The following is a 13,713-nucleotide window of genomic DNA, read 5'->3' on the forward strand; positions in this document are numbered from 1 at the left end:
CGATGCGTCTCTTCAAATTTTTTCCAAAGACTTGAAATTGACACTTTATTTTTTTTCACAAACCACATCACCCTTCATCAGTCAAGTGCATGAAAGGTGATTTAGTTTGTCAGAAAATGGGTTTAGGCTTCAAATATGGTCTTTATAAAATCAAATTGGTAACACTAACACCAGGTTGTGCCAATGGCGTATTTTTCAAAAAATGTAGATGAGATTCCCCTTTAAAGCATTGATATTTCTCTCCACCGAGACTGAAATTGAAACTCAACCAAAAACATTCATAAAATTAAGAGCCAAACATTCTTCTTTGATACCACATATGAAAAACAAACAACTACTATGATGAAACTTTCATTTTTTAGATCCAAGAGTGCATACAAGAAACATATCCCACCTCAAGGATTTAATTCTTCCTCTGGAAGGATTGCTTTACCCAAAAAATGAAGGGCCCCTAATACCTAGAAAACAAAACTAAAAGAAACAAGAGTCTATCAAGAACCAGATCTCTCTACATCCTAGAAATTTTTTTCTTAAACCATTTTGAAAGGTGCTTAATCCTGGCTTGCAAGTTATTTCTCTTGAAGTAATGCCGGACGTTTTCTAGCATCTGGGTTATGTCATGCTTCACTGCTTCCAAGCTCCTATAATAGTCATTCTTTAACCTTGCTTTGATTAGTTCAGGGTACAATTGAACAGGAAAGCTGCAATAATTTCACAATACATCATTAGTTTCTTGAAATCGCATACAGGAATGTGAACTAGTAATCTCTAGCCTCTCTTTACCTGTTGCAGAAATCCACCTTCAGAACAGCTTGATTCATTTGTTGGATGGCCTCAAAGTCCTGCATCATTTACAAAATACAGCATGATCAGTTAACATCCTTGATGACAGAACAGAAAGCAGTTCACAATTATGTATTTTCCTAATAACAGTTAAAAACACACGGGGACACAAAAACATTTCAACAAACCTTCTTCTCCGATTTATAAAAATAGTGAAGCAGCTTATCTCTGCTTTCATGATCAATATGCGGTGCTTCCCACGACATGGATACATCATGCAGTTCCCAAGGACAATGCCTATGAGGAATATCATCTTCATTCTCATACCTAACCGCGTATCTTAACCACGGGCTATCAGGAAACTCATGATATTTCGCCTGACAGTGCACAATTTGGCCTTGCCACCACGCTCCGCCTCCATCTGAGTCCCTCCACCAGACCTCACAGTGTTCTCCCGCTGCCCAGTTCCTTCCAATGGCGGCATCGTACCAGCTTTTCTCAACTATGAAGTCATTAAAATCAATTTCAGGCAATGTTAATTTGAAGGTTTTACCACACATGGCAGAAGAAGACTCCACAAATCTGAATAAGATCTTGCTACAGCTTTCCCCTGAACCAGGCATGGAGTCATACTCGAGGCCTACAACCTTGCAGATTTCCACAGCTCTGATTTTTTCCTTCATTGATCCCCACGGACCCCAAGGGCCTTGATCTGACTTCAAAGCCAATTCCGTATACTCTTGATGACCCTAACAATCACAAGCCCAAAGTGTTAATCATTAACCAGTCATTTCTAAAAATTAAAACTCAAAACTGAAGGACCAGAAACTAGGAGTTAGAGAGATAAGAAATTTACCTGTCTCAAGTATACAACTTCATCACCTAGCTGAGGAATATAACGGTAACCTTCCTCGTGTTTAGACAACATCAGCCATGAAAGTTTTCCAACAGGGTTATCCAACATCCTTTGGGTTAACAAACTTTGGTCAGACTGATTTCCAGTGGACCTTGATCTCTGAAGTCTTGTATCACGGACCTTGGCAGGGGGATCTTCTGCATCTATAGATGTCCTTTGGTGTCCCCCTCTCGACTTAGGGATATGGCTCACAGAGTCTGGTTCCCGTGAAGTCGCCTTGATCTTTAAGGTTCTTAGCCTGCGTGCTGAATCAGTTGCAGCTTCAGGGAGATTCATTCCTGCATCATAATGATCATTGATACGAGAAGTATTTTCTTCCAATTTACCATCAAACCCTTCTGTTTTTGTCCTATCCTTGCAGAAAAATCTCCATGAACTCAATGTGCCAGAACCTCCACCCATTTCTGGTACTTCCAGATTTAAATTCCGGTCCATGCATGAAGGATCTTCAGGCATTAAGTTCCCAGAACCTGTTTCTTGTGCAAGAAACTTAAGGGAAGCATTATCCATTGATTCATCAGAGTGTTTTATTCCAGAACCTTTTGACGTTGATTCATGAGAAAACTCTCTAATATGTTCCTTATCCCTGCAATGGCAAGACAGCAGACCATTATTTTCTAAACTTTTGATTGAGCATAATTATTACAAAAAATTGTTCTCACGACTAACATACCGAACAACATTTTTCTCTGCCATATGGACTTCAGAACTGCCAAGCGACCCAGCGGCTGGATCAATTGGTATGGGATCTCCTGATCTTGTATGCTTTGATGTCCGTGTCTTGACCTCTCCCCACCTAATTTTGTTCTCCATGTCACATGAAGATGCCTCCAAAGGAAACCCAGCCTCTACGGTTTGCCCAGGATCTGTAAATACATTGCTCATGAAATTTCCAGAGAACGGCACATCAAGTGCATCTGCCAAAGATGAAGCTCCATCCACAGAGCTATTATTAATCTTCTTATCTTGACCGACTTCGCGATATCTAGAAGATGAAGAATCCTGCGGAGCTTCTTGCTTCTTCAAATCACGACGGAGCGGAAGCTTCAAAACCAATTTTTTTCTTGTAACATTTGTTTGAGAGTCGGGAACAGCAAGAGGATTGGCTATGTCATGAATCTCACGAAGAGATAGTTTTTCATTATTCTGTAACTCTTGCATATTCTGGAAGCTTCCATCACACTCATTGCTTTGACTACGGAACTTTTTCTGCTGTGGCTCACTATCTGATGAATCAGCTTCCCAGTCATCTTCTTCTCCATCTGTAGATGTTCCTGGATTCTGAGAAAGCACATTTCGAGCATTCCGTGCTGCAACTCTCTGGGGTCTTGACGTTTTTGCTCTACAGTTCCTCTTTGAAACTTTTCGGCCACTTTTTGGATTTTTAATTCTATTACTCCCAGATATAATCCCATCCTCCTCACCCAAATTCTTTTTCTTCCCACGTCTCTCAGAAGAGGTGACCTAAATAGCATTAAAATTCAGTCCAAGTAGGTCAAACAAGAACAGATATTATATAGGTGAAGACACTGTGTTTACCTTTTGTGTTTTTCTTCTTGATCTGCGAAGGCCATCCTTATTGCTGCATCCAACTTCACTGTCTTCTGCACTGCATTCTGGAGCACTAGAAGAGCTGGTGCTAATATTTCCTTTCTCATCTTCACTAGAATTTTCCTCAGTGACATTAAAATCTGAATCAGTATCTTCACTTATGAATTCATTTTCTGGCTCCCATAGCAAGGCGTCGATGAAGTCTGGAAGTGGCTCTATCACTCTCTCCCAATCGGGCAACGGAGGCAAATGATAGTCCATGCCTGCACCAATATCCAGGCCAACTGCAAAATTTACTGATGAAGGTTTCCACTCCATTCCCAATGCACCAAGTCGCCGCCGCTGGTATTGACTCTGGTATGGCTCTGGATATGGAATCATACCTATCATTTCCCATAAATCAGCCATATGAGAATATATATATATTAACCGATGATCACAATCCCAACTAGCTAGGAGCCAAAACATACTTGAATCGCAGAGAGGATCTTGAAGATTCCTTCGATAAGCAGGAAGTTGTGTCTCCTGAATCAGGACGACATGCGGAATAAAAGATAAATATGAGAAAGATCATTTAACATCAAGAAACTGTACAATGAATCTGACGCAAGCAGCACATGTAATTATATGGATTCAATTGTAGATATGGAAGAAAATCACACCAGAACAATGAAGTAAGTGGTATTGACAAGATGATTTAACCTGATCAAGAAGATGTCCAGCAGTATCCCGCACAAGGGGCCGATAATCTCCTAGGAAGAACTGGAGGAGACAAAAAACCATCAGAGAGGAATTGCAAAACACCAAATTTTGAACCAAAGATATTGGGAGAGGGTTGTGGACAACCATCTGAACAAAATCTTAGGATACCTGATCATATTTAGCATCTTTCTGGGACTCTCCTTCACCTGTGTTTATTAAATATATTTGGCCCACATCATCTGAAAGTACAATCGATGTCCCATCCCTACGGAACAGAGAGAACATGTATCATCAGAAATATTAAATAAGAAAAAAAAAAGTTAAATCTTTGTCAGAGAAAAAGAACTTTTAATTTCCAAGATTTTTATTTTATTCATAATCCATGCAGAGTATGGTGGCACCAGTAACAGAAAATGCATCATGCCGAAAGCGGGAAGAGAAGAGTGGAGGCAGAGATATAATGAAGAGCTACGAAGTAGTATGAGGACGACAAGCCATACCTCCTCATATAAATTAACTCCACAACAGATTATATTGTTAAATCTGTTGATTCAACTATAAAACAAGAAAAGGAAATTTAACAAAGTGAATAATGTACAGCTCACTTACGCAGAAAACTTCCCATCAACCAACTTAACGTGTCCAACTTCATAAATCTTGATGGGTGTTCCTTCCCAGATCTAGAAACACAAAGACAAAGCAACTCAGTACAAAATAAGCAGGATGAGAAAAATGAATCAGATAAGATAACCGGAAACTCACATCCCATATGATTGTTTGTCCATCATACCCAGCACTCATAGCAATCCGAGGATTAAAGGGATGAACATCCAAAACATAAGACTGCCAAGAATTTGACCGCAGACAAGTGAGCCACAAGAGCAATAGATTAAGATATTCAGAATCAAATGAAAACTATTCATTGAGCAGAAAAGCATTAATTGACAAAACCTAATTGGTATGAAAGAACCAGCATATACGCTATTGTCATTACATCACTAAAATCCTGATCTGTTATGAATATCAGATTCCCACTTACAGATGCATTATGACCGGTCAAAGAATGTACTAAGCTACCATCAACAGCATTCCAAACGCAGATTCTGCAATCTGCACAACTTTTACACTTAGTAAAGAGAGGAACCAATTTATAACCACAATATTTAAATGCACACAACAAAAGCATTTTGCTGTTTAATAAATCGATAACCCCTTGAAAAGAGTATAGTGGAAACATGAGACTACTTAAATAATTGAAACATGAAACAATGGGCACAAAGCAATGCATGCTAAAATTGATAAGTGGCAGAATTGTTTAGCATCATTAAACATAGGATTTGGAAAAGTAAAATAGGATTTCTCACTTGAGCAATCAATGCTCCCAAGAAGAAAGTGATTTTGGCTGAACTTAGGTGGTACAAGAGGGAAACTGAAGTGTAGGGAAATGGGATTATATGCTTTCTTTTAATTTGTTTTAATCTGGAAAAGAAATGCCAAGAATGGCCCCTTTCCATAATACTTTCTATAACTGCAAAGATGGGTAAGTACTGTACCCATGATAGCTGCAAGCACAAAGCGGTTATCCAGGCTCCATACAATCATGTTAACACCACGAGGGGTAGGAAGAAATCTCTGACGTGGGCCACCTCGAGGAGGTTGAGGAGGCAGTGGGGGAGGTGGAACTTTGAGATGGTAAGCACGAATCCATCGTCCAAATTTCCCCTGTAGTGATAATTTGGCATGATATCATACTCATTCATTTACATCAAATTTAACAACACAGAAATGAAAATAAAATAATGCTGATGCTCACATGTGATCTGTGTGATTTTGGAACCCATATAATGGCACTGCCATCGCGAGAGCAGGTAACGATGTTGTTGTGACAAAACCTGATAACATTAAAATTCAAATGACTGGTGCTTAGCACATTCAACAACAAACGAATAGTTGTACAGATCCTACACAAGGACAAGAGTAGCAAAATCACATACATGAATGCCAAATTATACGTGTATAGATAATATACCAGGAATTTTTGGACTTCATAATATTCTCCTCCTTCAAAGAGTCAGAAAATGAAGATTTTGATGGAATGGCACAACCACTGCACATATGGAAGCCACATACATGTTAGGAAACTTCTAAAACGAAAATTTAGTAGCAGAATAAATCAATGAAATAAATATCGGTGCTGATGGAATTATTGAGGGCCTGAAAATGTGGAAATAAAATATTAATCCTTGGAAATCCCTTGGGATAAACAAAGAAAGTTATGAGAAAAACATGGAAACTTGAAGTTGAACTTCAGGAGATGTATATTTGGTCAGTTACATACTGATTTAACAAATGAGAACAAGTTTGGGAGCATAGTAGGTTTGTATGATTAGTGAGCACTGTCAGACACAACGACTGTGTTACCTATGACTAGCAAAAGAGGGAACTTAAAAATCTCAAAACCCACAACATTTTACATATTCCACGGAAAACTACACAAACTTGATACTACAAGCAACCTAGGTGAGAAGTGCCAGCCACTAGTTAAAATATAAAGGAACGATTCAATCTTTTTGAATATATGGAAGATGCAAAGGGGAAGCAGAGGGTCCCGAGACTGCCACCGACTCCAATGGCCGTGCACAAAGATAGCCACAGCGGTTGTGCCCACAGGTTACCATGCCTCTATCAGGGACCTCTATTTGATGTAAACTGGATAGATCTTGCTACGTAATCACCCTAGCCTATGATTCTTCTAAACATTATTAAGCTAGTAACATTTGGATCCCTTTCTTGCATTTAGTTCCATAGAAGATAATTTGTGGAATAGGATATCCACCCGCATCAGACAATGTTTAGAAAAAATAATAATAATAATTCTTGAAATTGACCAAAAACTTGGCCAACTTTGGGAAATTCAACACTAACACAGATACTAGGTCAGGAAAAAAAATTTGATCAAAAGCATCCCACAATGTAGAAATATCAGCAAACTTCACTGATATTGTTGATTTATAAGACCTTGGGACACACAAACCTGAATTGCACATAATTGACATCATTCTCATGGCCAGACAATACATCCATCTCATGTATTGGTTGTTCTGAGTCATCTGCATTAGATTTCACAGCACTCCATACCTGCAAATAATTTAGAGTTGGTGAACTATTCAACCTGACATGTGGCAGGCAGAAGTAACCAAAGATGCACCAGTGGACAAAAAGTGTGAACAAAATAAAAAGAATTGCATAGTTAAACATACCCGGGCAAAAGTGTCAGAGCTACCGGTGACAAAAACAGTTCCACTAGCATTGTAAGCACAACAAAGTATTTGATGGCCCTGTGGGCCACTGCTTGATGAGGGTCCAAGACTTGAAATGCCATTGCTCTTCCCTGCAAGTAATCACAGATATGTATGTTTGCACCACCCAAATAACAGTAATCAATAAAGCAACACTCTAAGAAGCATTATCTAACCTGTTAAAGGGTCCGAAGGTTTTGGCATGAATATTCGTGGAGGGCACTGAGAGGACCTAGCATCCCAAATTCGACAAGTCCCGTCATCTGATGACCTACAAATGGGATTGACGACAAAGTAACAGCAAAAGAATTTCAAGTACTGTTTCGCTAAATGTCAAGTGATAAAATAACAACCACAACCAACATGTTTCAAATAAACATTTCTGAAAACTTAATAAGAGTTACAAAATGCATAGTATTAGGAATTTACTTTACATGAAGATATTTCCAAATCATGCTGCTCAGTAGAATCAGTACACACAGACAGAACAACTAAGTAGAGGGAAGCAACATCAGAGAGCAATAAAGCTTAGAATGGGGCTTACGATAAAAGTTGGTAAATTGCACTAAGCCTTGGACTAAATGCTATAGCAGTCACAGCTCCAGTATGGCCCTGCAGAACGGAAATGGGATATCCATCTGGCAAACGCCACTGCAGATAAAGATAACTATTCAACTGGTTGATAAAAAGGAAAGGAAGCAAACTAAAAAGGTAAGAAGTAGAGTATACATACAACTCGAATAACAAAATCATTTGATGCAGAAGCCACCAAAGTGTTGTTTGAACTCACAGCCAAGTCAGTAATGTCACCCTTTGATTCATATAACAAGAAAAGTAAGTAAACTGAATAATTCAACGCCACAGAGAGAAAGAGAGGGAGGGGAGGAGGATGAGGAAGGAGGGAGGGGGGGGGGGGGGGGGGGAGGCGGGGATGGAGGGGAGAGAGCATGTCGCCCATATTATGTAAACAATCATGACTCACTTCATGTCCACGACAGCTAGCCAAGCAAAGTGCAGTTTCCATTGACCAAATCTTGACAAGACGATCATCCGATCCAGTGATAACATATCTCCCCGACCGATCAAAAATGGCTACAAGATACAGCACTGGTCAATTTTTCGCGCAGGAAAGAAAAAGTTACTACAAATTTACATATACAGCGCAAGACATATATGTTTAGCAAAACACATAAAGATACTAGAAGCTCGAGGGTTAATATACCAAGTAGCCATTGAAGCACCAGGAGGATGCATGTTGCAAGGCAATCAAAAACCTTAATTCCAAGACACATAACAGCAAAATTTCCAACAATTTGGACTTACAAGTAGTGCAGTGTTCAATTTCAATCAATTAACTTGAAACTCCTGGTGAAATACCTTTATCCCAGACGGTGTTAACAACCATTTAAACTGATATTTATAATTTAACAATATCTCATCATGGGTGCCTAGAAAGTAAACTGTTTATCAAAGTGAAACATACCACAATAGACAGCATTACGGTGCCCCCTTAGCTTCTTTTTGTTGTTCATCTTTTGCACCATAGTTGATGGTTTAGCAATGGCATAGCATGCAGAGCGAATAGATGGTGCACGATGATGCTTAGCAAAACCTCCTCCAACTTCCCTTAAACCAAGTCCATGAACTTGACCAGCCTGCATGTAAGGCCAACGCAGGTAAGCAGGAAGCGGCTTAACTCGCCTATTCACCACATTCCTATCACCTGATAAACAGGAAGTAAGAATTCAGAAACAAGTGATACTTATAGAACCCACAGTGTATGGAACCAGAAAAAATAAACAAGAATGTGAAAAGACGAGGGAAAAAATAAAAGAAAAAAGAACAGACAAACAAACAAAATTGATGAATCAGCCTAAGAGGTTAATCTACATTCAAAGTAAAGCTGCACAAAAAGGCTCCAAATGAGTGCAGAAGGCATACATAAGCCTTAAAGTAATGATGAAAGGTAAACATTATATTATTCCGATCCTAACCGATTAACATATAGGTTTATGCTACAAATACCATTTACAGGAAATAAATAATTTACAAAGAAGCAGGAGATTAAGATGAGTCGTGTAGGTGTTACACAAACATGATATGTCAATGACTGCTAAGGCCACCCGCAGGTAACTGGTTATATCAGACCATCATATATGGTACAATGGAAAATCTGTCTATATACTTAGACCAATATAGACGAATACCTAACAAGCCTCCAAGAAACTATCAAAGTTGGTAACCAACATATTCAAATACAGTATTACTAGCACGAAATATTTTGATAAAGAAAATATAGCTTTATATTAAAGAAGAATATTCCCATGGTATATTCATTTCATATAGAAACAGGGCAAGTCTCAACCCCAGACCCCACCCCCACAACCAATGAAGTGTCAGAGGGCTGTAATATATCACTTACAATCCAGAAGCGAGAAAGAACCAGTTCCCAATAATGTAGGGACATCAGCTGCATTCAGAGTATTTCTTCCAACCTTGCCATGCAAAGGAGTAGCTATACTCAACATCAGTTGCTTTAGAAGCTTTACCAAGTGATCCTTCTCTATATGAGGATACCTATTGGTCACAAAAAGGCTTACCATTACAACCACAATGGGAAACAAGTGATCATTCTCACTCAATTATTTCTAGAAATAAATGGTCAGCAAAACATAATGGGAACTGAGTTATAAAACTAACTGGATCACTGATTCTCACACATCACATTTCCTATTGTGCATATTAGTAAGTGATTGACTATTGGAAAGAAGAAGAATTGAGGATTTAGTTCAGAGTTAGGGCCCTGTCAAGGAATCTTGGCATGTTATGAGCAACGGGATTCAAAGCTGAAGTATGATGCAATATATGCATTGCATATACCATGCAAATATTAAGTAATTAATGATAAAAGATATATTTTAGGTAATAAGCAGAAGACATGGCATGAGCATAAACAACAAGAGTAACAAGAAGAAATACTTGATATTTAAAGTTTTCTATAGTAAGCGTTAAACAAAATAAGAAGTATTTGTACCTTTCAACCAATTTGGTGTAACTCAGTGGGAAAGAGGTGTTATTATCATTATCATTGCTACTGCTTACACCGCTTCTTGAAAACAAAGCATGATACCTTCTAGGCAGGAGCTCATGTTCCACAAGATCATTTGCAAATTGTTCAAAAGTCCTCCGACATGGCCCAACAGATAGAAAGTGCATAATCAGAAAGTATACTTCTCTAATATCTATATCTACTCCAGCCTCAACAGTGTGACCTGTATCCCTCTCTTCTTTTTCAAATTTAGCCCTCTCATTCACCTTACTTAATATATTTGAAGGTGCCATATTAAGAGAATTTGCACCACCAAATGGAGTGCACTTCCAAGGATCCATTATTGTAGTAAAACCTGAAATATCAGAAAATGTTTTGAAATTATTAAACAATACCAAGATACTAAGTATAGGCAAGCCGGTCAGTAGCAAGAAACTGAAGAAAGTATACAACAATATCGGTAAAATTAAAAACCAAAAGTCAAAATAACGGTAGGTAGAAGTGCATAGTTTCCCAATAGATATATTAGCATGGGTACGAAGATATAATATGCTGGAAAGAATAACTGCCCAGATCTGGACATGGGAAGTTATGATGAATTAATCCTACAGAATAGCTTTCATACTACTAAAGCTGCAAATTCTATTCCTACTAAGGTAATGTGTTGTAAAGTATACATAAATAGCCTGCAAATGCCACATTGCAGCTAGAGAAATTTTTTTGTGTTTTTGTAGGTAAATAATTAAAAGGCCTATAAATGACTTGCGGGAAGGATGTGCAGTCCAAAAACTGTTGGTGCCCGGAAATATGATGCTGTGGGATGAGATACAATTCAAAATCTGTGAAATAAAGGTTTCCTCAAAAGCAAATGCCACCAGGGAAATCCATGATTTCTATCTCAATGAATCAATGCCAAGACTAGGAGTTCAATACTTGAAGGAGACACCAAGTCATATAAGCAGACTAGAATATACAGTAAGTCATGTCTGATTTCATTGCTTCATCAGCATACTAGTAGTTACTACATCATTTTTATCAGAGGTTGAAAATGTTAGTAAGGACTAAATACTTGAATAAAAAGTAAGAATGTCATTGAGCCAAGTTAATACTCAGCCATTCATTGTAGTAGGGAATTCGAACACGCTTATACCAGAATGTACATTGTGCTTGCCTGGGGGGAAGTGAAGTCACCATTTAGGATTTCAAAATATTGACTGGAAGGAAATCAAAATCGCAAACAAGAAAGGAAGCTAGCTTCTTCAGAAAGTTCATGAATTTTCTCCCTTTATTTGCGAATGAAGCTTTGAGGGGCAATTAAAAACCAGATATATAAAACACTTTTTATTTTCTTTCTATCACTGGCTATTTAAGCAGAAGGTAACGTTTGGCGTAACGGTTAGGTTTTCTCCATTATTATCCACAGATCATGGATTCGAATTGAGAAATAAAATCTCAGCAAGAAGAAGTAAGGGTACATGGTACATATGACATAAGCCCCAAAATGGCAGGAGTCTCCTCACCATTTTTCCCTAAACTCTTCTCTCTCTCTCTTTTTTTTCTCCCTTTCCTTTACCATATATATACAAGACATAATTCTCTAAAAGTTTAAACAACGATGGAATGAGTTAAGATACCATGACCGCACAACAAGTCATGGTAAAAAGAATATTGATTGATCCCAACAGGTCTCAAGCTAGCTAGCTACTATAACTTGGATGAGCTCAAACATATTGGCTACATATATCTCTTGGTGTCCTTTGTTGAAAAATTGCACTCAGTCTTAGATAGAGACACATGGTGAAAATACCTAAAGCAGCCAACCAAGAACTCTTAAGACTTCATATAACAATTAGGGTAGTTGTGTTCCTTGTATAAACAGTTAACCTTCTCCATTATAAAAGCTCATTCTAAATTGGGGGGAGATAAGGCCTAACACATGCAAAACTTAAAAAGCAAAACTTAATAGGAAGCTCTGACTTCAAGAGCTTCTCTTTCCCACACACTCCCGCCATTTACTACAAGAGCTTCAAATTACGCCATCACGTAATAAAGGTGGAAGATCCATTATAACTATTCCAATTATAAAAGTTTTCATCTCTACTCCTTTTATTTTTTCCTTTCTGGCCATTAACACTTCAACGGCTTCAAATTCTTATAATCTAATAACAAATAGCTAAAGGCAGGAGCTTCATTATAACTGTTTCAATTATACAAACAAATCCATGACCGATTACTTTAATAGCTTCCATAATTGAAGACAGTGCTGCATTTAATTTCTGTAGATACCGTAAATCTATCAACAATTTCCATATCCTCCTATTTCACAATAGCTAATAGGGTTCCTTTGGATAATAGGGTTTGTTTACAGAAAAATCACATAGGATTTCATAAGAACTATAACAGATAAACACGGCATTAAGATTTTGCGTTCAAGATCAGTCAATATACTATTAGTTAGACATAACAATTCAAACTTTGGAAGTAAACAAAAATAAAAAAGCTTGTAAATTGAAATTCAACCTTCAAATTTGCTTCATCAAAGCAAAAGAGAGACACAGGGTTGACTGAAACTGAAGCTGTGGTCGAGTCCAGTATGCACTTGCTTCCCTGAAAATCCAAAAAGCACAGTCAGTCACATGTGTATCACAAATTTCAGCAGCAGAAATGCACAAGATCTAATTCGAATATAGTAAAAGATCATGTGTATTCAAGTATCTAATCGAACCCCTCATGCCAAAAAAAAAAAAAAAAAGCTTAATTACCTTTTACAGAGCCAAATTGATGGTACAGAGAACGTGAAATCGCGGTTTCTGAGTTGCAGATACACGAAGAAGACTCAAAGTCTGAAACTTTTTAGGTTTTGGGAGTCCTCCGATTTCAAAGTCAGAATCTTTTTGGGGGGTTTTATTCGAATTCGTTTTGGGGGTTCCTCCCTCCTCTATATATTAAGGTTGGTTTACAGTGAATATGAGAATACAGGTGCTCGCCCGAAATGGAAGAGCAGCAATAGTAGTATTTAATATGAATTAAAATTATTAATTTAATTTTGCAGAATTGGGAAAAATTACCAGGTGGGTTTTGGATGTGTGCGCGCCCAAGTACACCATCGGTTTCAGGTTCAGCGAATCAGCGTGGACCTTGCTTGTCTCTTTTGGACAAATGCATAACCGTCTCTCTTTCCATTTTTTTTCTTCTTCTTTTTTTTCCTTTTTTTTATAATTATCTGTATCCATGAATGGGGTTTTGTTCCAAAAAGGGTTTAGCACCTACCGTCTATGGAGGATGGAATTATTATGAATGAAGAAAAAATCTACCTCATATAGCAATTCATTCAATTTGGATTCATTTGTATAAAGAAATGTACAAGGGAATCATGTGGTGTGACAAAATTTTTTTTTTTTAGAGGAAATTTG

The 13,713-nt window shown here is 37.9% G+C and overlaps 1 protein-coding gene across 2 annotated transcripts; it reads right to left on the reverse strand.

The window, feature by feature from the left end:
• Positions 1 to 320: 320 nt before the first annotated feature.
• Positions 321 to 13,493, reverse strand: LOC133742266 (uncharacterized). 2 transcript variants are annotated; one of them, XM_062169937.1, is made up of 26 exons: positions 13,369 to 13,493; positions 12,821 to 12,907; positions 10,286 to 10,655; positions 9,674 to 9,828; positions 8,735 to 8,974; positions 8,234 to 8,343; positions 7,985 to 8,062; positions 7,796 to 7,902; positions 7,428 to 7,522; positions 7,213 to 7,343; positions 6,987 to 7,090; positions 5,982 to 6,059; positions 5,766 to 5,844; positions 5,506 to 5,674; positions 4,992 to 5,062; positions 4,715 to 4,795; positions 4,562 to 4,632; positions 4,121 to 4,217; positions 3,953 to 4,012; positions 3,721 to 3,775; positions 3,239 to 3,633; positions 2,373 to 3,163; positions 1,640 to 2,285; positions 972 to 1,532; positions 784 to 842; positions 321 to 701 (listed from the first exon to the last, which is right to left on the reverse strand). In XM_062169937.1, the coding sequence occupies exons 3-26, from the start codon at positions 10,639 to 10,641 to the stop codon at positions 509 to 511; spliced, it is 4,782 nt and encodes a 1,593-aa protein (XP_062025921.1). In that variant the 5' UTR covers positions 10,642 to 10,655; positions 12,821 to 12,907; positions 13,369 to 13,493; the 3' UTR covers positions 321 to 508. The 2 variants fall into 2 exon arrangements, with proteins under 2 accessions (XP_062025921.1, XP_062025920.1); XM_062169936.1 differs by lacking the exon at positions 13,369 to 13,493 and adding an exon at positions 13,063 to 13,307.
• Positions 13,494 to 13,713: the final 220 nt, after the last annotated feature.

The sequence above is a fragment of the Rosa rugosa genome, chromosome 4, assembly GCF_958449725.1.
Source record: "Rosa rugosa chromosome 4, drRosRugo1.1, whole genome shotgun sequence".
Lineage (NCBI taxonomy): Eukaryota > Viridiplantae > Streptophyta > Magnoliopsida > Rosales > Rosaceae > Rosa > Rosa rugosa.